General features: G+C 40.3%; 1 protein-coding gene across 6 annotated transcripts in view; it reads right to left on the bottom strand.

The window, feature by feature from the left end:
* si:dkey-174m14.3 (uncharacterized protein LOC563117 homolog) overlaps positions 1-26,845 on the bottom strand; it is a 31,801-nt gene that overhangs the window by 3,604 nt on the left and 1,352 nt on the right. For 3 of the 6 annotated variants that reach the window (XM_037751351.1, XM_037751352.1, XM_037751349.1), the window contains 5 exons: positions 15,056-15,260; positions 12,156-12,317; positions 9,158-9,224; positions 5,294-5,401; positions 3,810-3,890 (listed from right to left, as the gene is read on the bottom strand). In XM_037751351.1, the coding sequence (XP_037607279.1) occupies positions 3,810-3,890; positions 5,294-5,401; positions 9,158-9,224; positions 12,156-12,317; positions 15,056-15,153 (516 nt within the window). In that variant the 5' untranslated portion in view covers positions 15,154-15,260. The remainder of the gene's footprint in view (positions 1-3,809; positions 3,891-5,293; positions 5,402-9,157; positions 9,225-12,155; positions 12,318-15,055; positions 15,261-26,845) is intronic. The other 3 variants (XM_037751354.1, XM_037751355.1, XM_037751353.1) reach the window with 1 other exon arrangement.

The following is a 26,845-nucleotide window of genomic DNA, read 5'->3' as shown; positions in this document are numbered from 1 at the left end:
TCGAAATATTACCCTCCTCCCCCGGCTCCGTATTTATTATTTATTTAATCTACAATGGCCCAAATACGCCGTCGTACTAAGATGAACAGAAAACTAAAGAACTGTATTTTGATATTCCTATTTACTTTTGCCTTGCTCCTATTTTATTTTTTTTCTTAACAGCATGCTCATGTTGTGCCTGGTTTCTTTGTTGTTGCCTTTCTAGTCCTGTAAGTTGCTTTTGTATTGTTTGTATTGATTGATAAAAAAAGAAAACATGTTTTCTTTTCGCCTCCATCATTTTGAGTGTTTTCTTTTCCTAAACAGTCACTCTGTGATCACTATTTTGCCGCAGGTTGTCTTTAGTAGGTGTCTCTTAGGACCACCTTTTTGGATTGATCCAAATTTACAAACCATATTGTAACCATGAGAACACTGTATTGCATAAACACTCAAAGATATCTAGCTCATACTACAGTGTACTTTCTTAATTGAATATATTGCATATTCTGTCTCTATGTGCTGCAGCATGTGTGTCAGTATGTTACCACAACATACACCTACTACATTCACCTGACATGACAAGAGCCATAACAAGAGAGAAAAATATATGTGGAAGTGAAGGCGAGCTTAGTCTCCTTCCTTGGAAAAGAAAGACGCTATTCTGAGCATAAAAAAAAAAGCCTCCATCCACTATCTGTGCCTCTCCATAGCAACAAGCATTAAGCCAACTGCAGCACATCATCAACAGGAATCTAGTCAGTTGTTCCTAATTGGCAATGAGAGGCGAGCTAATTATAACTTTGTAGAGAGAGGAAAGACTAACATGAAAAGACATTTTATCATAACAGTTTTACTACAACTTGAACCAAACTAAACGCCACTAATACCGTCCGTTTGGGCTCGTTTTGAACGGGATCACAATTAGCTTTTATGCGGCGTTTCGGAGATCCGAGCCCTGTCGTTTTTATACCCCTCTGTGTTGGTTGTTTTGCAGCAAAACAAAACGACTGAAGCACTTCAGTAGGCGCTGAAGAGCCACTGCACTCCTCAAAATGCTGCAGCACCATTCATCAATACTCTTTCGATTAGCTCCCGCCCACAGGAGACTGGTGGACGTACAGAGAGTGCATGTATAGCCTCTGACCCCCATTATGTTTGGCCTGCATAACAGTTTTTCACTCTATAACCGATCCTATACTGTGCACAGCGGGGGCGTGTGTGTATTTAGGGGGGGATGTTTCATGAGCCTTACGCAACCAAATGCAGTTTGCATTGATGTTTCCACTCAGCCATATGGGTGAAAACGTGCATTCTTTAACCGCGTGGACACTCGCCAGCTTTAAAAAGCCACCGTTGTCACATGGGCGAGGCACAAGGCCCAGGGCTGATGCAGCGGAAAGTGGCGCCAAGCTGGCCTGGTGTTGAAACACTCATCAATACCCACATGCATCTATTCTCACAAGCAACACAGCATGACGAGGCTGCAGTGTGCTGTAGTTTTAGCCACTTGGAACAGTTAGCTGTCCCTCACATTTTGGTGCACAATTGCCTTGAAGTAGTTTCCGTTGAGCTTCGTGCTTAATCATTCTCAAACAATTACATGATTACTAAAGCCGGTGCAGCATAATTACACTCTGACTTGGCTGCATATTGAGTGACAGGAGGAGAAAGAGAGCCCTGGTTTACTTTAGACTGCTGTCTCACTGATCGGTGCAAACACAAGATTTGTGCTACTGTTACTTTTCATATCAAGGCCGGCATGTCGTTTCAATTCATTTCCAAAAAAGGATTTAATGAGAATGAAAGCAAAGGCGGAAGAAGATCTTTAGATAAGTAAAAGTAGCAATACAACAGTGTAGAAATACAAGTAAAAGTCATGCATGCAAAATTTACTTAAAGGAACAGTGTGTAGGATTTAGGGGGATGTATTAGCAGAAATGGAATATAATATTCAGAAATATGGTATGAACATATCAACTGTGATGCTGGAAACTTGAATTTCCCTCGGGATTAATGAAGTTACTATCTATCTATCTATCATAGGGAGCGGGTCCTCTTCACGTCCGCCATGTTGCTCCGCCATGTTTCTACAGTAGCCCAGAACGGACAAACCAAGCACTGGCTCTAGAGAGAGACTTTCACGTTTTTTACGTTATCTGAAGGCCACCGTTGTTCTCCGACACGTCTGTGAAACTGCGGTAACATGAGCCGCAGATTTCAAAACCGTGGTACTGCCAGCCGACGTCTGACTTCTGTTGCTCCTAAAGTAGTGTTATTATGGTAAGGACGACCTCTGAGCGAGGAGAACGGCGTTACTGCAGTTTTGCACTCGGTGGCTCACATTACCTCAGTCTTGGAAAGGGAGGAGTGAACGGAGGCGTACTCAGTTGGTTGCAATCCGCAACCACACCACTAGATATCGCCAAATACTACACACTGTCCCTTTAAAAGTACAAAATTATTAGAATAAAAACTTACTTAAAAGTACAAAAAGTACTTTTACTTTACGTTTATGCAGAATGGCCCATTTTAGAATAACATATGAAATTGTGTTTGAATTATTGACTCAATATATAAGCATAACTTTAATGTTACACAGCTGGTAAAGGTGGGGATAATTTTAACAAATTACCAGGTTGCTTAATCTATAATAATGATTAATTCAAATGTGAATTATATTTTGTATTAATAATCAGAATCTGGAAAGTAACTAACAGCTGCCATAAATAGTGAGAGTAAAAAGTACGTTTCCCTCAGAAATGTAGTGTAGAAGAAGTATAAAGTGGCATAAAATAGAAGTAAAGTACCTCAAGATTGTACAGTACTTGAGTAAATGTTACTTTCCATCACTGGTTTATGTTCGTATTTTGTAAATTCTAAAAGATATTTCTCTCGTTTGACACATAATAAATGGACAATTATATAAGAGGAAAATATATATTCAATGCAACGCAAAGTAAAAGTTTTTAAATAAACTTTAAAGCTAAAAAAGTATAAGTTGTTGAATTTGTCTCTGTAATATATAATAATGAAATGGAAATAATGTAATAATATTAATAATAATATAATATTTTTATCAATTTACGTGTAATATAATGTTGTATTAATTACAATAGTTTAGGTAAATAGAAATGAGCTAAAACATTTTCACCCTGTTTATTTTCAGGTTGAGGTAACCACACTTGAATGTTAAATATAATATATTGTATATATGACTTTTCATTCATCCATGACCATATAAATGGCTTTCAAAGCATAACTACTGTTTCTAAAGTAAATGATTAAATGTCTCGACCATCTCTTCTCAGGTAGCATGTTAGCCAGTGTTAAATTAGCCACTAACTTTCCAACACTTCTCCTCCGTTGAAGGTTATTTGGCCAAAGAGCAGCTTTCCTCCTCTAATCTCCGTCCTACGGCCGTCATCGTTCCGCTATGTCTCGTCTCTTTATCTCTTTTGCCTCACAAAGGGCACGATGACCTTCAGTTATGGTCGAGACAGCACTTTCTTTTTTTAAACCGTCTTCATGTCACGAGCTGAAAATTCATCTTAGTGCGGCTCAAGAAACACCTCACTCACGTCTCCTCTTCTCTTACTTATTTCACCAAATCTTTCCCTTTTTACTCGGCTGTCTACCGCTGTATGGAAAAATTCAGTACAAATTGAAGTGTGCAAATTTTCAGGTGCAAGAAGGTTGACTTTGGTTGCTTGTGACTCTTGAGTAAAAATGTACAAGCATTCTACTCTTACACTTAAACTTCTAGGGATTTGATGTGTCTGAAATCTTGATAAAATTGATGAAACATGTAACAGTCAGTGTCGTCTCACCTCAGAGAGCTGCGCCCTGTAAAGAGACTTGTTGCACTGGAGAAGCTGAGCGGCCAGGTAACAGTCCTTCCTGTACATGTCCTATATAAAGACACAATTAGAGGACATGACAGAACATTTAGGGATGAATATTCACTAGTATTTTCATCATCTCCACTGATTATTCTATCCCCCAAACTCACTGCTTTGCTTTGAAAGCTGACTGTATATAGCTGCAACGTCATCTTCTTTGCTTTTGTGCAGAATTATGAAGGTTAATAAGAGCAAAAGTGACTCTCAGTGCTTGTGTTTGATGAGTTTTGCTGTGAAAACCTTAGCCAAAGTATTATTATCTTGAAGGTATCTTGTTATAACGAGGAAATATTTCTAATTGTAATGACAAATTAAGCAGTTTTTGGTGGAGCTCATTGCTTATAGAAGAAACTCCTCTCTGTCCTCTGTAATTAAGAATGACATAACCATTGAAAGTGTACAGGAGTACAAGTACCTGAGCACTATTATTGATAGCAAACTGACGTGGAATGCTAACAGCAATGCTATGCTTGCAAAGGCTCAACAACGTCTCTAGTTTTTAAAGAAACTTTGAAGCTTTAATGTGGACAGAATAGGGCTGTCAAAGTTAACGCGATAATAACACGTTAACGCAAATTCGTTTTACGCCACTCATTTCTTCGCAACTTGCGATTTTTAGGTTTTAGCGGGTTATTGGACAATATTTGTCATTGTTTTGTGTTGTTAATTGATTTCCAATAATAAATATATTCATATATTTGCATAAAGCAAGCATATTTGCCCACTCCCGTGCTGATAAGAGTATTAATTATTAACAAATCTCCCTTTAAGGTACATTTTGAACAGATAAAAAATGTGCGATTAATTTGCGATTAACTATTTTAATCAACCGACAGCCTTAGGACGGAACTATGCTGATATTGTTTTACAAGACCTTCATTAGGGGTATATTGACTTTTTGTATTCAGAGAGAGCATTGTCTTCACAAAAACAAGAACAAACAGGACAGGGTTGTTGAACTATGTGGCAAGATAACTAGGGAACCAATGTGCCGTATTACTTACATGACAGACCGGTACATCAGGAATTTAGCTCACAAGATAGTAACAGAAGAGGTCCTGAATATGTACTTTTATCTTCAGGATGCAGGTGTAGTATGACCAGGATGCAGACTAAAAGAAGCATCACATCCTTTGTCCCATACAGCAACAAGCTCTGATCACAAAGCGCTCTGCACTTTTTTTTAATTTGCACCTGATGTCCTTTATTGCTTTCCTAAATTACGTTTTTAATGATGCTCATGCTTTGTTATATTATGTGCTGTCATATATGGTTGTTGACGTTCTCTTGATATTCTTTTATGCTCTTTGTGCAAAGCAAATTCCCCTAGGGGCAATAAAGGTTTCATTCATTTATTCTATTAATATGCTTTATTTTATCCTCTAGAGATGAAAACATAACGAGGCTCTTACATTGTCTTCTTGCAGCTTCTCGATGGTGAGCTTCGCCTCCATCAGGTGGTTGTTGAGGACGATGATCTCTCTGCTCAGCGCTCGCTTCTCGTCGTCGTGGTGCTGAGACTGACGAAAAGAGAGCGGGTTTATAGAAATGATACAGCAAGGAAAGACGACTTACAGATTTATCAACGCATTGAAGTTTTCAGTCGAAACAACACTCATCAAAGCGTGCGCCCCAGTTTTCTTACAATCTTTTAATTAATCACTGAGCACATTTGCATGACTTGTGTATGTTCTGATTTATTATTAATATTTCCTCACTGAATGTTATGCCTCGATGATTTTGTCACCGACAAAGATTCATGCAATTCAACACAAAACCAGCATATTTAAATAATAAACTAATTAACTAGGGTTGTTCCGAATACCACTCTTTGGGCTTCGAAGCTTCGGTGAGAAATGTTTGAAGGTATTCGAAGCTTGGCGGCACGGTTAACGTGTTCTTCTGTCCTCATCTCCGCTGTTTCAGTGCCGCTGCCGCACTACTGTACACACACAGGCACCGCGACACACAACAAACAGCGACATCTGTCTGAGAATAACTAATAACAACTAATGTTGAATATGAATAATGAGTAATGTTGTGGGATTATTCCTTATTTCATGGGCTATTTTGAGATTTATGCATTATTATTACATAACTATATATATATATATATATTATTTTAATGTAAAAAACAAAGCATTCAAATACTGATTTGGAGTTGGATTACCATGGCAACGATCGAAGCATTCGGATCAGCCCTATAATTAACCAAATAAAGCTCCAAAATGTGATGGATATATGAGGCTTTTAAAGAGCAGCTTTCAAACGTTTCTCCATGAAAACTGGTGTTAAATGTAAAATATAAACTTGGGTTGTCAAAGTTAACACGGTAACGCCGTTTTAATGCCACCAATTTCTTTACCGCAATACCGCAACTTGTGATTTTTAGGTTGTAGCGGGCTCAGTTTTAAAGCTAGAGTGAAGATACCGGTATCATAATAAACTAGAAAACCAAAGGGATCCATTGATACCAACCATGTCATACTAGCTTGTCAAAAAGGAGGTTAATAATGCTCCAAACTTGCGCTAAATTTTGGCGAGAAAAAACGGTCATGGTCATTTTCACACTGACACCTTTGACACTGACACACTGACAGCTGTTTTTGCCTGTTGGGCTGCAGTTTGCCATGTTATGATTTGAGCATATTTTTTATGCTAAATGCAGTACCTGTGAGGGTTTCTGGACAATATTTGTCATTGTTTTGTGTTGTTAATTGATTTCCAATAAAAAATATATTCATACATTTGCATAAAGCAGCATATTTGACCACTCCCATGTTGATAAGAGTATTAAATACTTGACAAATCTCCCTTTAAGGTACATTTTGAGCAGATTAAAAAATGTGCAATTAAATATTTTAATCGATTGACAGCCCTAATATAAAAAGGATTTATTCTCTGTATAAGATTGTGTTTGAGATTCTGGCTGTAAATATAAACACAGGATGGATACACTACAGACACGCTAAGCAACTTCACACATTGAGAATGGCAGCAAGAGATACTGTAGCTGTCTAGCTGATTTTCTTTTGGTTACTATGGGTAACCAAGAAACCATGACGTCAGTAAACTGAGCGCTCCAGAGAAGAACGTTTTCCCTTCAGGTTTGAGTCAACGTTTGTCTTTTTTTTGTTTTAATCCATCGCTTTCTGCCTTTCAGGCTGATTTCTTGTCCGTGTTTGAGGTTCGTATTATATGACAGCTGCAATAGATTAAAAAAAAAAAAGTGGCCTTGTGTGCAAAAGTTTCGCCTTCTCTCTGTCTCTTCAGGCTTTTCCTGCGTTGAACAGCGTAGCCGTGCGAGTAGAAGCACACTCACGAGTATATATCACTGTGTTTATCTGTCTTGTAATTACATTCTCCAGTTGTGCGGGGCCACGGGGGTCAGATCGGTTTGTGGCACCTCTGGAGTAAACAAGCTTTACGATTACAGAGAGACTTACTCAGCACCTCGCTCCCCCTTGAGGAGGACGTACGTGAGATGAATCAATAACACCTGATGAGGACGATTCAACCGAAAAAAAATAAAAAGCTGTTGGCGTTTCTTTTTTTTAAAAATGACCATTTTTCTTCTCACGCTATCTCGCTGCCGTGGCGTTGTAATCACCACGATGATGATTATCATCTTGTGCTGTAACGAACCCGTCCGCTGAGCGTTTTCAGCTGTCTATTCAACAGCAAAGACACCTGATTGTCATACAGTGTTCTCAGGCAGGCTGGTTAATTGCATCTTTCCACCGGCAACAGCAATGTCTGACAAATGAAGTGAGGTGCGGCGCGCCGAGGAACAATGGGTTTGCTATCACTCTGCCATTGGAAGGAGGACAGCCAATTGTAATAGGCCGTAATTAACGTCAGTGGTACCAACAGCAGGCCATATTCATATTCAAATTGGCTCTCCAAGTGTTCTGCACTATGTCTAAACCCGATGACTTGTTGAGGCGCTTCTCTTTCTTCTGTGTCCACAGGTATTTAAAGGGATGGTTTGGGTGTTTTGAAGTGGGGTTGTATGAGGTACTTCAGTGTGTTGCCTAAAGTAGACGGTCGGCACGCCTCCAGTTTGGAGAAACAGACAGGAGTTACCGCACGGGAGCAAAGCAATGTACTGCTGCGGACAGGGTCGGCAGCAAAACGTATTTCAGTCACCTAAAACCCCAGACACACCAACCTGACATCAGAGAACTAGCGGCGATGAAGGCCGCCTGTTGCGTCGCCTCACGTTGCCTTTGTTTTGGCCAACAAGTTGCACTCGAACACACCGCAAAGACTACAGCCGACGGCCAACTACCACGTACGTTCTGCACCTGCGTGAGAGGAAATAACTCTCCACTCCAGCAGGTTGCTGTAGTCTGTATTCATCATTCAAAAAGGGAAACCGGAAGACCGATGACTGCGGATGTACAAGCTGTCGTTATGATACGTACGTGAAACAAAGCGGCGTTTGCCGACCAATTTCACACCACTCTCACTCACCACTCAGCTTCATTCCAGATGGCCATGTCGCTGTGAAAATATCCGTGTGTTGGAGTGATCAGATGAGATGAAGATGAAAAATGAGAAGAGCCTTCTGTGTTTTTCCTCTTGACTTTACTCATTGGCTTGTTTCCCTCACACCCATAAGCTGCACCAGAGTGCAAAAACCAGAGCCAACATGCTGAATCGGCTGAAAAACCTCCGACACGGGCAGACTAGAGCCGATAAAACTAGACCAGCGGACACTCACCGACGGCTCCAACTTTGATGACTTTGGTTAGTTGGGATTCACCAAAGTCACACAATAATATAAAAAAACGAACCGATCGAGGCAGCGGTAGACCAGCAACCCCCGTGATCTGAGAGGTAAAATTACTGTTTTTTTCTAATGGAGTCTGGTGGCTTTGAAGAGAGCATAGATGGATACAACGGCTTCAGTTCCCCGTCAGAAAGGGCTGTCTCACGGCAAAGTAAAGCGGTGAAAATATTCTTAATATAGCGTACACTTAAACTGATATTGATTATTTTAGGTGAGCCTTTCTTTTCGGTGGCTAAAATACGTTTTGTTGCCGGCCCCGTCCACAGCAGTACGTTACTTTGCTCCTGTGAATTAACTCCTGTCTGCTTCTCCAAACTGGGGGCGTGCCGACCGTCATCTACTGTAGGTAATACACTGACCATGGAGAAGTACCTCATACAACCCCACTTCAAAACACCCGAGCTATCCCTTTAAGCGTTAAGCATGGGAATTCCTATGACTGAATACACACACACACATATACGGAGGGTTACACACTTACATTTCTGTGGATCTTCTCCTCCAGATCCTGGTTGATCCTCTGCAGCGCTGAGTAGCTGCTCTGTATTCTAAACGACACAATAAAACGACATTGCTCACTTGCAGATAATAGTTTGTAGTACGTAGCAGCCGGAGACTTCTCCGAACTGAAAATAAGCATATCGGCTATCTCAGCAGTACACAAGTCAGAGCTACAGTAAATTGCGTGCCACGGTTTCAGTTTACAGCATTTGTAAGTCGTTTTTTCACATCTCACTGCCCTCACTGTACTGATATGGTGATTTTAAGTGAGTGTTTTATTCTGTTATTTGTGATCCAGAAGGCAGAGACATACTGCATAAGGCAACATAATAATGTGAATCACTCACTCTCTAAATATGCCCAGTGGAGCCCAACCTGGGGGTCCTGAGATAACTCTGAGGGGTCGCAAGATCATTAAAGGAATAAGGGAGGAAAAAATGACACAAAATCTTATTTTTTTTCTGACTTTTTTCTCTACACCGTGCTTTTACTTGTGACATTTTGGATATTTGCACTTCTTCAGGTTTCTAAAAAAAAAGAAAATCCCTCAAGTGAAACTGAACAACTCTTTGATTCCAGTGTTCACAATTAACAGTATGTTAAACCATATTTTTAAGGGGTCACAAGCCAAAAACAGATTGGGAACCAATGTCCTGTGCAAACGGTAGATGAGGAAGGTGGAAAATTGACTTAAAATGTAAAATAAAATCGATTAGTCGACTAATCTGTCATGTTGTTCTGAGTCGACTAAGATTTCTTTAGTCGATTAGTTGTTTTTTATGCTTTTTTCATGCTTAATGACTTATTTCCAAGAAACTTATGAGCACATCTCTAAACACAAGATTTAAAGTGGTGCTTTGGGGTGAATATTTGTGGAGAAACTCAGTTTCAAAAATCTGTTGATTACATCAATTGATCGATTAGTCCACAAAATCATATGAGTGTTAGTCGACTAAGAATTTCTTTGGTCGAGGACAACCCTTAAAATAATACACTTTTCTAAATGACACAGAAAATAAAGCCCCTCAGATCTCTCGAAGACCAGTGAAACCGTTGACCTAATACACTGCACTGTCATAGATTGGATTATTTTAAAGGTCTTATTGATGATATTTTTTATGTTGACAAATATTTTCTAAAACATAATACATCCACAGAGCTTTTAGGAAGGTGCTGAATAAAATGGCTTTTTCCTTGGTGGGTCCAAAATGAATGTTTTGTTCAGACAAGAAAGAAGAAGAAAATACTTAAAGTAATAGTACTTTACTAGGAAGGCAGTTACTTTGATAATGTTTTATTTTACAGGTCTTTATTTCCTTATAATCTACAGGGAAGTTTACAGGAAATCATTTCACAATTTGGTACTAATTATAATGCAAATAGAGACAAAATGTGTCTTTTGGTTTCTTTGTATTACATTTTTCTCTTTAGATGACAGAAAAAACCTCCTGTCTCGCTTGATTATTGAGATTCTCACATAGTGAGAAAAAAGTCCTTTATTAGCAGCAAGAGAAGAATTACATACCGTCCTTTATATTTAGGCTTTAAGGGCCTCCTCCTAAACCCTCCGCAGTATTATTACATCTCTCCTCAGTTTAAAAGCTGCTGTTCACTGGACCAGAACGTAACACTGGCTAACTTTAGATACCCATGGGTAAATAAATACTGAGTTTTGAAAGTTCAGCGCAGCACTTCAGCAGCATATAAATGGGGTGAAAAACAATGGATTTATAGTTGAATGTCTCATCTCACCGGATCAATTTGACCTTTTAACTGTGGGCCTTTCTGGATTGTATGGATGCTGTTAGTTTATATTTATATGTGTGACTGAGCTATCTTTGTTATTATGTCTCCTATCTGTCCATGTTTTTCTTGCTGTACTCAGGTTTCAGTCTAAATGAGTTTTACTAATTAAAAAACAAGGAGTTTTGGACAAAATCTTCTCACAACCCAGTTCCTCAGACCTCTGACCTCATGTGGAGTCTTTTTCTTTACCTACTTCACTTTGATATAATTTATTCAGAGTAGTGTAAAGTAAGTACATTTACTCAAATATTGTACTTAAATTGAACTAATATGCAACGATATCACCATGAAACTTCACCCAACTGATCACTTACATTAAGACAATTATTTTATGTATTACAAGTTTTCTGAAAATGTATGTCTAAATATGCAAATGAGTCATTATCTTATCAAAATATGTGCTAATTTGCTTAAATGTACTGAACAGAAATCTGAACATTTGATAAAACCAGGTTCAAAATTCTTGTTTCATTTTGTTGACATATCAGAATAAAATCAGAAATCAGAAAATACCAGCAACAGACATTAAAAAAAAACAATTTTCGCCATGTTTTTAGGAATAAATTGTTCTATAAATCAGGCTATGAATGATATATGAACAAACCCCTCTGTAAAAAAAACCTTCAGTATATAGATAGGAATGAAACTGAGAAGTTTGGTGTGTATAAGTGATAATGAAGTGGAGATTTCTAGTTCAGAGTATGAGCAAAAACAGCCTTTAAAGATATGTATTGTAAAGTTCCTACATTTTGCAAGACACTACAGGTGAATATGGTTAAAAAAATAACTAATAGATATCACCATGAATCTTCCCCAGTTGTTTTGTATTACAAACTTTCTGAAAATGTATGTTTAAATATGCAAATGAGGCATTATCTAATGCTGAGTTTGGTGAATTTAGGAGAAATCTACAGACGCAAATAGACAAAGTAGTAAAATAAAAAACCTAAATGTGTACTTTGGATGTTTTCTTTTCCTCTAGTCTGAAAGACGATATGTTATGGAAGCAAAATAGCCCAAAATCTAAAAACTTTGCATGAAAAACGATGTTTTTTCCTGTAGTGTCTCCCCTTAAGTACAATTTAGAGGCTCTTGTACTGTACGTATGTTGTATACATTGTGGATCTGAGCTCTTCTTGCACCACTGTGTTGTACAGTACGTACGAGCCTACCTGCGCAGTTTATCAGTAAACTTGTCCAGCTCCTCCTGCGCTCGCCGCAGCTCCGTCTCCAGGTACTGCCGCGTGGAGTCGAACTCGCTCTGCAGCAGCTCCAGCTTGTGCGTCGTGTAGGAAAGCCTCTTCCGTAAGTCCTCCTTCTGCTCCAGCAATGAGCTGCACACACACACAGAGAGCAGATGATTACATTCAGGGCATCTGGTGCAGGAAACCAGCTTGTATATGCTTATCTAAATGGACTTATAAGGGTCTACATATCTTTTTTAATGCACCCCAGAGCGGCCATGCAGCGGTGATGAGAACATCATGAGAGGGTGATAAAAGCAGAAAAAGTTGTGTGAGAAAGTGCTTTGTATGAAGAAAACATGAGACCAAAACACAGTTCTCTAATTAAAAAATCCAGGCAGGGGGAAGCGAGGATACAGAGCTTTTTTTCTAAAGTCATCTGAGCATTACATCTCTTTTTCAGATCATCAGAAACCCAATCATCAGTGAGGAAAAAAGAGAGGGTGTAATCTGTGATGATATATGAGCCGATGAACTCTTAATACATCACATGAATGGACTGTGAAGGCTCAGATTTACAGAACAGCGATCCCCCCACCGACATGTAATTCAGCCAGACAGCACAATGATGACTATTTTCAGAGTATGTGCATTACCTGGGCTTCAATCTAATAAAAGGGCAAGTGTGAGTGGGGAAAGAGGAAATGTCTGTTGCCGTGATGGATCCGAGTGTGCACGGCCGGGCTTAATGGAGCCTGTATTGACGGACAGATGGAGGAAGGAGGGTAATGACTCTATCTGCAGCCGGATAACAGATAGCAGCGGGTGGATGGAGATGTGGTCACATCGCTCTTTTTTTCACTTCCTCTCTTTGTCTCTCTTTTAACAAGATCATTGACAGACACAAGGTGGGGGCCGAAGGAAAATATATCAGGGACAGGTTCCTTTCGATGTTTTCAGGACACTAAGTGAAGGGATGATCCAATTTCCAGCTCATTAATATGCAGGATGAGACTGATTTTCACCTGCCTCGCCATTTCTCTCCAATTTTGTCTGAATTTTAGTGACATTTTTTGTCTTATAAACCACTTTAGCTGGATTATTAAATTAATAACGGACAGTCACATATATAAATTGATTCACAGGCATGCCAAAGACACAATAGAGTGCTGCAGGAATGAGTCCTAAAACCCAGACAATGGGTTTATAGTTAGATGCCTGAAATAAGGTCTGTAGTTAAACACAAGTTTAAGAGATTTTAACGTTTTGTTCTACGACATAAAATACGTCAATAAATATCGCACTCGTGAATTTTGAAGCCTTTACGTGTCTTAAAAAAGGCGACTAAATGAGACTACTATACGTCATCACGCTGACTCGTCCTCCTTTACAGCCGCGTTGTGTTTATACTCGCGTCATGCGACAGTGGCGTAGTTTGTTTATAGCCTAACATTAGCTTTTTACTTCTGCCGATTGCATTAACACTTCAAAAATCATTAAAGTTTTGTTCAGCTATAGATGTAATATAGTTTTTTTTAATTAGTTCAGTCAAATTATCTCAACTTTGACCTCGGCTGCCGCTGACCTTTCAAAGTGCAACCAACGAGATAAAACAACTACAACTATTGTTGTAGCGTTATTTGCGCTCTTTTTGGTGACATATCATACCTTATATTTTTATATATATACCTATCTTGCGGTGAGTGAAGAGCAAATATCTTATCATGTGAGGGCAGCTTAAAAAGCTTTGTGACAGTATGACAACTAGAGGAGGGTAAAAAATAATAATAGTAATGCAATATACAATATAGAACTCTTTAATATTCATTTAATTTTGACCACAGTTCTTCATGTTAGTTCGCCAACTTGCTTCTGAGATACTGTGGTACTCTCTGTCCTTTAAGTTATTTTTGACTCAACCAAAAATGTACTTCTGCCTCCAGCACAGCTCTGCAGCAAGAAATGTTTGTACAAATAAAGCTCCCCTCACCACTATATACAGTACTATGATAGGCTAAATAATAAAGCTTCAACGATTAATCGATTAGTTGTCAACTATTAAATTAATCAGCAACTATTTTGATAATCGATTAATCGGTTTAAGTAATTTTTTTAAGAAAAAAAAAGTCAAAATTCTTCTTAAATGTGAATATTTTCTGGTTTCTTTACTCCTCTATGACAGTAAACTGAATATCTTTGAGTTGTGGACAAAACAAAATTATTTGAGGACGTCATCTTGGGCTTCAACATCTAAATTTTTCACCATTTTCTAATATTTTATAGACCAAACAACTAATCGATTAATCAAGAAAATAATCGACAGATTAATCGACAATGAAGATAACTGTTAGTTGCAGCTCTACTAAATAATAAAGGAAGTAAATTAGAAATAATAATTCCACATTGCATGAGGAATATTGTTTATTTTCCATGTGATTGCCTCGATGGAAACCTGCTGCTTCTACAACCGAATCAATGAGTAAAACAACACCTGCCCACAGAGTGTGTCTCAACTGGCTGGAAGGCATCTCAGTGCCGCGTTACCCAGCAGCCCCTGCTTCTCTTTGATTGGCGGGCATTAGCAAGGGAATACAGGTGTTTGTTGTTTGACAGAGGATGAGTTTACGTGAAGTAGCTCCAGGGATGAAAAATCCCCCATTAGTGACCTCCTCTGTGAACACGAGCTGAGTCAGACATAATGAGTGCTTTCATTGCGGTGAGATGAGATGACGAGGCGGTGTGACTCCGGGGCTCGGAGAGGCGGGATATGAGGCTGCTTTAGCACCGCTGGGTGGCGAGGGGAGACACCTCGTGGGCGGATGAACGGACAAACAGAAAGAAAAAACGAGGACGAATGGAAAGACGGCGTCTGAGAGTTACTCTCTTACCTCTTTTTCGGATGTTTGCCGCCATTTCGGGGGACTTTTAAGGCGGTTTTGCCAATGTATATCTTTTTCATGGTTTGTCTGTGTTCCTTCCCTCTCATGTGTTTATAGGGGTTGACACCAAGGAGCCGGCATGTGCGTTAGTTTCCCAAAGGAGACCAGCTAAGTGTGGCCTGCAGAGATACTGAGTGCTCTACCTGTGTTGACCCTGCCAAACAAAGCAAACACATAACAGCTATTAGTAACTATGGCTCAAACAGCGATCCTGGAAGTTGAGACATATTTTGCAGTGATAGTTATTTAAATAGCAAAATTCCCCCCAGTTTTGTCCTTCACCGAATGCAATCGGAAAAAGCATTTAACTGCACCAAATTCAGAGTAACAGACCGTTTTAAAGCTCTTAAAAGGTTAAAATCCACCCTTGGTGAGGCAGCTTTTGGGCTAATTTTAGTGTTTTTTTATGTGTCACACTGTTGTTTCCTGTGACTATACAGGGGAAGTAAAAAAATGAAAGTATATAAGACATCAGTGGTAAATGTCAAGCTTTGGTCTCAGGCCTTCAGACTTAAAGAGCAACGGGGTTTTTTCTGTTTTGCACAAAAGTTCAACAATCACATGAGGACAAATCTACTAACGCAGAGGCAGGATATATTCCACAGCGTGCACCTTAGAGGAATTCATGTTGGTTAAATGAAATATTGCAACTTATTTGTACTTTTTTCCTTAAATCCGTGTATCCCACTCTATGTCAAAGACTGTATATAAAGATGGACGACATGACAGCTCCCCAAAAGTGAAGCCAAAACATCTGGATCGCCCCCTGGTGGCTGGCTGCAGTATAGGTCATAAATCCCGCCCCTTCACTGTTAGCAGATGAGCCAAACTAAAAAGTCAAAGTACACGTCAAATACATTTTTCCCAAAGATGGTTTCTGTCATTTTAGGTAGTTCTTACCACGCTGTTGTATGTTCAAGGGTTCATTTTTCAGATAAATTTGGTTTTAATTAGTTATTTGATGCTATAAAAAGGGGTCGACAAGTCATGATCGACAGCTGTGTCGTGCAGCCAAAGGCTCGGGAATTGTATGAGAGGAGATGTAACTTTAACTTTCCATTACCGTCGCGAGTCTGTGTATTAGAACATGTGTCAAGTTGATCATAAATGTAGTGAAATTATGGTTAGTTGTTGTGTCTTTCTAGCCAAACAGCTTCCGTGGTGCTAGGCTTCACTTTTGTACACTGTTAGGAAATGGAGATGCGTCGTCTTTATATACAGTCTGTGGTCTATTTATTTAACATTTGGTTTGAAAAATGGTTTGAAAACTTTGTTTCGAATCAGTAGCATTTCTCTATAACACAATATGTTCATGACTAAATAAGCAACAATGAAAGTTAAAAGTTCAGAAAAAAGATCAGTAGTTATTATCTATTACAGTACATCTTGACGATCTGGCTACATAAACAAACAACCCTCTGTCATCACATATCGATTTAAATGTTTCTGACGGGACATCACCTTTCATCTTTAACCAGTGAAAACAGAAAAACAGAAAAACAGAAATCTCTCGTGTCAAATGACTAAAACTGGTCTAAATTTAGCAGAATGTTTTTTGCTTTAATGTAGAATCGAAATAGAAAAGATACTGTAGTAAGAATCTGATTGAGGGAATATATTTTCAGGGCCCTTAAAAAGAAAAGAAAATGTACGTTTGTGTTCTTGCTGGACACAGCTCTGCTTCATATCACTGACGGTTGATGAAAGGCCTTTGTGACAAGCAGACTTATCAGTAAAAACAAACATCCCTCTAACCCTGTTTTTCTCAGACTTCATCTCTTATATGTCCAAACACAAAGGACGTGAACTGACACATCCGCCCAGTGTTTGAATGAAGAGTTTGACAAGGCTGATGAACCGAAGCTTCTCTCCCAAATATCTCTACCGTCACCTCAATCTCGCATGTGACTCGATGGCGTCCACAGCAGCACAGGTGCAGCTGTCGGCCTGCAGACAAATAGTGCGGTTTATTAGATGCGACGGCCCGTCAAAGCTTGATCAAAGCTGCTCTGATCCGAGCGCTGAACTGTCCACCCGAAAAGGAAACTGTGACTGCAGTAGGGGCAAAGCCGTATGGCAAAGCCGCTTTAACATTTAATAGCTAGACAGGAGGATTTTCATTAGAGATATCTGCCTCGTCAAAACTCTAATTCAAGATATCCCTTATTCTATTTTGACTGGGCAAAACTTTAATTTTAGATATCCGTCATTACATTTTGACATTATTTGACATTTGACATTACACAATTACAATTATGACTAGTCAGAATGACGTTGTAGATATATCAAACTGGAGTTAGGGATAGTCAAAATGTAATTACAGATATCTTGAATTAGAGTTTGGACTAGGCAAAATGACGTTGAAGACATCTGTAATTACGTCAGCAGTTACGGCAAACTGGGAGGTGGAAGCTATTCAAACATACGACGGCACTGCACTGCAGCCGTACGGGTTTATAAAGTGTGTCTGGAGACAATAAATCTACAATACATTTCTACCACAACTCTCTAGCGAACGAAGCTCTCGTTCGCCACAAATTCCTCAATGATGAGCTCTTTCTATTTCATGACATTTTCGAAATATTTGATCCACAATGACCACTCGTCTCATAGCCGGCTCCACATAGAGACCGATGTTATGTGTCCTGCTCGGAGAACAGTTCGTTTTGATTAATATGAGGTCATAGCTCGGTGTAACTACGGTGTTTCTTTTATGAGTTATTGATCCGGGGAAGTTTGAATCTGTGAATATCTTTCCAACTTTACCGAACTTTACCGAAGTTAGCAAAAGCTTCTGATAAAACCATTCAGATTCTTTATATCCAATGGGAAGCATTGCATGAGCAATGTCACGCACAACAATTCAGACTAGTCATAATGACGTTTGAGATATCTGTAACTGTTATTTAGGATAGTCAGAACTGAATTACGGATATCTCTAACTGTCGTTTTGACTAGTCAGAATGACGTTATAGACATCTTGAATACCAATTCTGACTAGTCATAATGTAATGATGGATATCTCTAATGTTAATTCCAGATAGTCAAGTCAAGCTTAGCTATTGAATGTTAAAACGGCTTGCCAGAATAGCCGAGGAAAGCGCCACGTTTGGGATGTTGTATCGGTGGATACTGTACATACGCATGAGTAAAAACCCTGATGACATACAGTAGAGAAACATGTTGAACCACTGGCACCCAGTTGTTGGGAGGTGATTTATGCTGCTGGCTGAGGAGGCAGGGAGACGTGTACTCCTCCAGATGGTGACAGCTCACCACCGCCACTGGAGCCTTCACTCCAGCTGCTCCCCTCTGAGTCATAGCACACCGGCTCTGGATGTGTGTGTGTGTGTGTGTGTGTGTGTGCAAGATGTGGTGGGTGTGAGCATGTATTTGTGCATGTATGAGGCTGTCGGTTATTTAGGTGCATATTTGCATCTATACGTCTCTGCACTCTACACACGTTTTTGTGTGTGTTTGTGTGCTGCGGCATCAGCTGCAATCCCTTATTTCAAAGAATGAAAATAAACCTCTACCATGAAAGTAAAAAAGAAAGAAGGACAGCTGCTAGAGACACATCTCAGGCCACGTCAGGTGTCCGCTGTCAAACCGCCAACACACAACAACTCTCGCTCATTCACTCGCTTTTTCTTCTTCTTCTTCTCCTTCCTTTTAGCCCGATCCTCGCACTGCAGCAAAACCATAGACGGGGCTCGCTCAGATGGCGCTGCCTGCCACCCACTCGTGCCATGCTGACATTTGAGAGGAACTCGGAGCATTGAAAAGAAGAGGAAGGGGAGGTAGTAAAGGAGGAGGAGGAGGACATTAAAGTTGGGGAAAAGGGAAAAGCAGGAAGCGCTTTTTTTTGGTGGGGGGGGGGGGACGCCAGCCAGCATAGTCGCAATTTAGTCAAAGACAGGAAAGAGAGACTAAATTAGAGAGGAAAAGCAAACAGAGTGGGTGTCAAGTCTCCACTGAAAATCATAATTTCTCTCTTTCCTCCTCTCTTCCGTCTATCTCTTTCTGCCTTGCTGATGATCACATCTACCTTGCAGATAGATGGGCTCTCAGGAAAAGCCCTTATAAGAGGCCAAGACCTGAGCATTATGGCGGGGGTAACCCGAGCGGCTGACTCATCCAGCAGCAGCAGAGGAAGAAGACGCTCTATATGCCCTGTATACCTTCGGATTAACAAGCTAGCTAACCTGCAGCAGTCACTCAGCAGCCCCAATGACATGTACAGTATGACTCAACCACCTCATAAAAAAAAAATAATCAACTCTCAAACTATACTATTCTGTGAATGTGTGTGTGTGTGGGTTTCTGTCTCTGCCGCTTCTCCGTCCAGCACTGATTAACTCGGGAGCAAGTAGTTACACACCAACTACCAACATCATTAGCAGCAGCAGGGGATAATGACCCGCTGAACGGATTTCATGTGCTGCTGATGGCACTCGGCACAGGGGAGTGTGTAATCACGACAACCGTCCCGAGAGGATTTTAGGATGAGCGGATGAGGTGATGGAGGCTGGCTGAGCTCCAAATACAAACACAGAAATACACACAGTTCTGTCGTTCTTTCGGAAAATCTAAAAAGTCAACACGGAGAGCAGGTCGAGTCCAACATCAACACCGGAGTGCAACAACAAATGGCACTGCATTAAAAGTCTAAATGGATTTAGCTACAGGTACCAAGAGGGAGTGAGATCAGAGATGGATCGTTTTAGTATTTACAGGAATAGTTCAACATTTTGGGAACTTCGCTTTCTTGCCAAGAGACAGATGATCGATACCACTCTCCTGTCTGTTCAGTAAATATGAAGCTACATGCAGCAGCCGCTTAGTTTAGCTTGACATGAAACATGGGGAAACATCTAGCCTGGCTCTGTACAAAGGTAAGAAAAGCTCAAGGATCAACACATTGATTTTGGGTGAATGGTTGAATCTTTTCATAAAAGGTGAAATAATTTGAGAAAATACAAAAGAGCTGCTGATTATGCCTCTCTAAAGACTTTTTTTTAAATAAGCGAGAAATCATTTAATTAATAATTTCCACCAAGATTTTTAAGATTATTTTAGAAATGGAATTTTTTAACATTTTTCATTATTTAAATTATACACAGATGAATTCCTAAAGGGTAAAACCAAAGATATTGAGCACCATGAATATGTTATAGTGAAATTAATTTAATTCTAAATATCAAAGCTTCAGTTAACATAAGCCCCGTTTCCATCGCAGGAACTTTCCCCCGGAACTTTCCCCCGGAACTTTTGAGAAATTCATTGTGTTTCCACTGCAGGGACCGGGGTCTAAATTAAGTTCCGGGGACATTTTATGGAGAATTGTACACCCTAAAAAGGCCCTGGTGGTAGGCTAGTGCTTTCTGAAAGTACAGGAACTTTCGGGTAGGGTGTGCAGGGATGATCGTCGCTGATTGGTGAAACACACACACGGCACCGCTGCTTCAACGGCTTCAAATCGTGTACCGCTTCATTCATAAACAAGAAAGTACTCTAGTATCGATTTAGGCTAGTATAAACTTAGGCTCTGCTGTCGGCTTCTCGACTCATTAAAAAAGAGAGAGAGAGAGAGAGAGAGAGAGATCACGAAGGCGAGCGGTAACGTTGGAAGAGACAGACATTGAAAGTTATTTTCTAATTGTTTCACGGCGTTAACGTTCTAAAGCACAAATAAATAACCATCGAGCACTCAACAGATGATTTACTGTGGAGACAGACGCTCTTAGTTTCACTTCACTTCTTCATTTTTCCTCTTCTGCATTACATTCATTAAATATAACGTGCATTAAATACTATTACTTGCAGTGAATACTGTATGTTTTTTTAGCTGAAACAGGCAGGCACGATGAACTGCAGACTGCAAAGTGTGTTTACCGCTGTGACCACCAGCAGCCCTCGTCCCATGTCATGACTAATATGCCTAATCTTCGCAGGTCTTTCGAAACGCAGACAACAGTGGGCTGGAGGAACCTTTTAGTTCCTGGAAAGGTAGTTCCAGGGACTAAAAGTTCCCGGCTATACAATGAAAATCTAAACTTTGAGTTTGTATACCATCATAAACAGAATATATACAAAATAATTTAAAATCCTGTCACAAAAACATGTCTCTCGAAAGTGTTTTCTATAAATTATTCAAGTTGAAATAAATACAAGTTTGGAGTAGAGTAGAGGCAAGAAAACCCCCCAAGCCATAGCAGCACTAACACACACACACTAAGCAAATTAAACACACAAGCACATGCTGTTCTACAAAAAACAGCGTCTGCCTCTAGACCAGAAAATCATGTTACGGTGCCAGTAAATCCTACTGAGAGCTGTCCTAGCAAAGCCACCGAGACCTGGTCTTCTTCCGATCCTGAATCCTCACACTTACTCTGAAACTTCTGAGTCTGAAAGTGAGTCTTTAAAATGTTTTTTTCCACAAAGTAGAGGGTAAAAAAAAGATCCCAATTCTGTCCACTCTTGTTTCATTCAGTCTCCTTGTTTTTTTGGTTTCCGAATCATTGGTCGAACTATAATTTTCTTAATAAAAAGAGGTTACTAAATGTTGTGACACACACAGAAATAAGGCCAGCGTTTTGCCATTTTTTCAACCACAACAAAAAGGAGATGGGACGAAGAAGCGCAAACAGCTTTTCAAAAGGGTTCAGCTCATTAAAAATAGAACAGACACTAACACACGTACAGTATGTGCACACAAACACACACACATACACGACACAGCGCCCACCATCACAACATATTGTTTACGAGTGGCGCTCGAACGGACAGGTAGTGATTAGACACAACAAAGGAACCACCTCTGCAAATCTGCTAGCCTGCAGTGTACCTCGCTGTTTCCATGTATGTATGTGTGTGTGTGTGTGTCCTTAAGCATTAGCCTCTTATACACATATAGCGGGCGGCACAGATGTACTTACAGGTCCATCCATGACTCTCAAGAGGCAGCATAAAAAGCTTCAACTCAGGGATGCATGAATGGAGCTTTTACAACAAAAAAAAAGAGAGAAAGTACACTGAGGAAAATATAGAAAGCAATATAGCGCTAACAGCTCTCCAGCATAGTGCCATTAATGCAGTGGCATATAAAAATAGATTTGTAAACGGTGACCTCCAGTTTGGGATCATTGCAGGCGAACAAGCAACAGATATTAGAGAGAAAACATTAATTTATGTGTTTAATTTCCTCCCTCACAGTTTGATGTACTCGTTATTCGGAAGGTCACGGTGATTTTACATTTAAACGTTTAAAGCAATGGTTAGACATTTTGTGGAATATGTTTATTTGCTGAGAGCTAGATGAGAACATGGTTACCACTCTCATATCTGTCTGGTTTATATGGGCTACAGCCAGCAGCTAGCCTGTCTCTGTCTAAAGGTCATGAAATCCCCCTTACTAGCACCTCCAAATATCACTAATTAACACGTCATATCTTGATTGTTTAACCTGTACAAAAACTGAAGTGTAAAAACGGCAAGTTGTGGTTTTTACGGGGGTTATGTGTATGGTATGTCAGCCTGGCCTCACTCCCAAGGCGTCAAATACCGAAGCTTGGGCAGTAGCCCTCGGCGTCTTGATACCGACGCACAAGGTACCATTTAGCGTCTGTATGAGACTCACCAGGCTTTCAACTGTTAATGTTGGGTTAACAACGTAAACCCATCCATGTCATTATTAAATGCTCAGAGCAACGGACGACGAAGAAAGTCCGCTAAGGGAGGGTCAAACAAACACAGGACTTTCACCGAGGGGACCGGCGTTCATGTCCCACGTGAAACCAAAAGTTGAGTTATTTTTACCAATGATGTTATGTCACATGTTACGTAACTTATTTGAACCCAAACCATGATGTTCTTTCTAACCCTAACCAAGTAGTTTTGTTGCCTTAAGGCCCAGACACTCTAACCCAACATCGAAGAACTAGCGGCGACAAAGGCCGACCGTTGAGGCGCCTTACATCACCAAAAAATGGCACTCAAACACACCGCAAAGATTACAGTCGACGGCCAACTACAACGTACGTTCTGCGCCTGCGTGAGAGGAAATAACTCTCCACACCAGCAGGTCGCGGTAGCCTGTATTTTCATCAGTCAAAAAGGGAAACCGGAAGAACGAGGACAGCAGATATACAAGCCGTTGTTATGATACGTACGTGAAACAAAACAGCGTTTGCCGACCATTTTCACACCACTCTCACTCACCACTTAGCTTCATTCCAGACGGCCACGTCGTTGTGAAAATATCCGTGTATTTCAATGATCAGATGAGATGAAGATGCAAAATGAGAAGAGCCTTCTGTGCGTCTCCTCTTGACTTTACTCGTTGGCTTGCTTTCCTCATGTCTGTTTCTCTTCTTGTACACTGATTTGTTTAAGCTTAACAGCCAATCAGAGTCATTTCTCTCACCGACGAGCTCCGCCACAGATTGAACATGCTGAATCGGCCGAAAAAAACTTGGACAGACTACAGTCGACGATACGGGACAAAAACTAGGCCAACAGACGCTCACCGACGGCCCCAAAGTGTCCGACGGTCGACCGTCAGCTTGGTTTGTCAGGGCCTTAAAGCTAACCACGACTTTTACCATGTGTTACAACGTTAACCACACGTGAACCTCCTACACAAAAGGCTGCTGCCCAAGCGGCAAAATACGAGAGTAGCTATGTGTATGCATGATAGCTTCATATTTAGCATGCAGACACGATCCATCTCTCTGTAAGAAATCGTATTTCTGAAAATGTCAAACTTCTCCTCTAATAAAGTGACAATTCTTTTATAAAACTACTTTCATTTCATATTTTATTGTTTTATGTAAATTCGAAGACACATTTCTGTAAGCAGTTTTTGTCTGGATTAAACAAATGAAATATATGCTAATGTGCTAATCAGTGAACTTTAGAGGTGCTTACAGAGCCAGGCTCGCTTGCTTCCCCTTGTTTCCAAGTTTTATGCTGAGCTAAGCGTCTATTGGTAGTAGCTTTATATTTAACGGACAGGTATGAAACTGTTGAACTAACTCAATTCCACAAAAAAAGTAGGCAAACTGTGGCTTAGAGTCCCTTCCATCCCTGCAGCTGTTGACAGATACAAACAAGAATTTGGAAGTTGAATTCATAAGCAACAAAACGCAGCATGACTTGATGACTCTTCTTCACTTTTACTACTGTTTCATTAGTTTAGCATTTTCGCATTAGTCCATCACTGTCACTTGTAGTCAGAGTGGCTGCTGTCCAGCAATAGTTTCACTTTAAATTTCATTAATTTCATGTGCTCTTATTCCAGGAAGGAGCTGATACTGTAGATTACTATGTAAATGTACAATTCATGTCAAAAGACTTGAGCTATGGCAGCTGTAATATCCAGTGAAGCCATTAACACGGCCGACTGCTTCACCGTCACGAGGAATAAATCCGACCTGTACGATCTGACCGCTGGTGCTGAGGAGGGCAAAGGGGAGGAGGAATAATGGGGTGGAGATGATAAGATACACTTAATAACCCCAGAGGAGCTGTCAGAGCTCCACCACAGAGAGAGACCCAGACACAGAGTGGGAGAGAGAGGCTGACTGTTCAGACCACAGAGGAGAGAGGAGAGCATTAGTCTGTTAGACCAACACCGTCCACTTAAGCAGATCCAAACTAACCTCTAGCCTCTTCAGACCAGCCGCTCTCCCACACCACTTTCACACATAGACATGTCTGCTATTGCTCTTCTCTATCATCACTTCATCCATGATAAAAGTGATTCAATAGATGCCTAATTCATCTGGGATGTCAGTGGATAAAGTGTTTGATATATTTGGTATTAATTGGTTTACGTAGTTCAGCAGACTTTGCAGTACTGTTCACACTACACAACGCTGTCTTGTAATCAGGAGTCTTTAAGTCGTCGTGGTTTTCACACTACATGACTGACCGGCAACAGAGGGGTCACACACTACAAGATCTATCACCGGGAGGAATCCCCGAAGAGGACTCCAAACTACGTTTGAAAATCATTGAAAGTCGCCGCAACACTTTGTTTTTACATTTTGTTTTTTATACGGATTAAACAAACCAGATGTTACATTTACATTAGGGAGGTTTAGAGGTGCTGGTAGGCAGATTTCATTGCCTTTGGACAGAGCCAGGCTAGTTGTTTCACTAGCAAACCTTCGTCTGGCTGTAGCTTCACAATCAATGGACAGACGTGAGAGTGAGTGGTACTGATCGTCTCATCTAACTCTCAGCAAGAAAGTGAATAAGCATGATTCCAAAAAATGCCAAACAATTTCTATAAACGGAAAAACTTGAATAAGTCAGTGGAGAAACAATAAATGCAGATGAAAATGATGTAAATCATGTGCTTTAACCTCCTCAACAACAGATCTCAACCCAACTGATCACCTATAGGAGATTTCGAAATGAAAGCGGTGTGATCAAAAGCTTCAGAACAGCTACTTGATTGATGTTAATGTGACGTTTTGTCAAAAGGATTAAAAAATGTCATCCATTTCATTCGTTTTGTAACTGCAAATTGCAAAAGTGTAAAGCACTGTTTGATACTGAGCTTTGTCTTATATGTTGCTGACACTTTTATTTGCCTTTCCTCTCTGATGGTAGTTTAAATGATGAACTGGCTACAGATTATTCTAAATTTATATTCACTTTACCTGAACCTCGTCATTGAAGACCTTAAATCCCTCAACTTTTGTTTCCTTGCCACTCAAGGATGTAATTGCCTCATCACTCTTTCGGAAAGCAGCATTCAATTTTGGGCTGTCAGTCACCCAGGCAGAGGAGCTGTCACTTTTTTCTTTTTTTTTCTTTTACCAAGTGGTGTCAGTCTCATTTCTAAAATAAAACACTTCAGCAGAAGATTGGTTTTTGACATTTGCTTAAATATTCTGGCAACACTTTTGAAAAACTCTTAAAAAACTTTAAATCTGTTTATCCAACCGAAGTCTCCTCTGCTCTGGAGCGCCCCGCTGTGCTGTGCCTCCATGTAAAATGTACATCTCTATCTCCGCCACAGGGCCCCGACGCAGGAGCCCCGGCCAAGGGAGGGACAGAGATTGCGAAAGAGAGAAAGAAAGAGAGGGAGAGAGAGAGAGAGAGAGAGAGAGCAAGAGAGGGGAAGAGATTTCAGGACATTTCATCACTTCGACTGGAAGGCGTCTTGGAGATGAGATGTGGGGGTGGAGGTGCGGGTGGGTGGGATGTAGATGCAGGGTCAGACTCTCAGGTAGATCCAGCTTTCTGTTTAACCTCGCCACAGCGTCTTCAGAGGCCACAGGTGACCTTGTTTCCTATTCAGCGCAGAGCGAGGAGGAAAAAGGCACAAGACTACCCCCTCTTATCTCGGCAGAGCTGCTATAATTCAATTAAAGCTGTGACACAGAGGTGAGGACAATTGATGCCTGATATTGGAGAAACACCCCGTCAGATTAATTACCCCCATCGTCGGCTGCTTAAACGCCTTTCAAACTGTAATCTGCCTGAAATCGTAATAACACCATCGGTAATCGAACACAAAAGGGAAAAGCTTGAGATCTATTTCCATCTGTGCCGGATTAATAATGGTTCATTAGTAATAGTATCAATTACAGCGCGTCTACTGTAGGACAGTGAGGTGAAAAGGAGAGAGAGAGAGAGGGAGAGAAACTGCAAAAGAAGCCTTTCCTGCGTGTCGTCATGTTTGCTTTGCTGCTTTAATTCCCGTGTAATGCAACTTTAATC

Source organism: Sebastes umbrosus, chromosome 18 (assembly GCF_015220745.1).
Source record: "Sebastes umbrosus isolate fSebUmb1 chromosome 18, fSebUmb1.pri, whole genome shotgun sequence".
Taxonomy (NCBI): Eukaryota; Metazoa; Chordata; class Actinopteri; order Perciformes; family Sebastidae; genus Sebastes; species Sebastes umbrosus.
The sequence above is the reverse complement of the archived record's forward strand: the minus strand, read 5'-3'. Positions and strand labels throughout refer to the sequence as shown.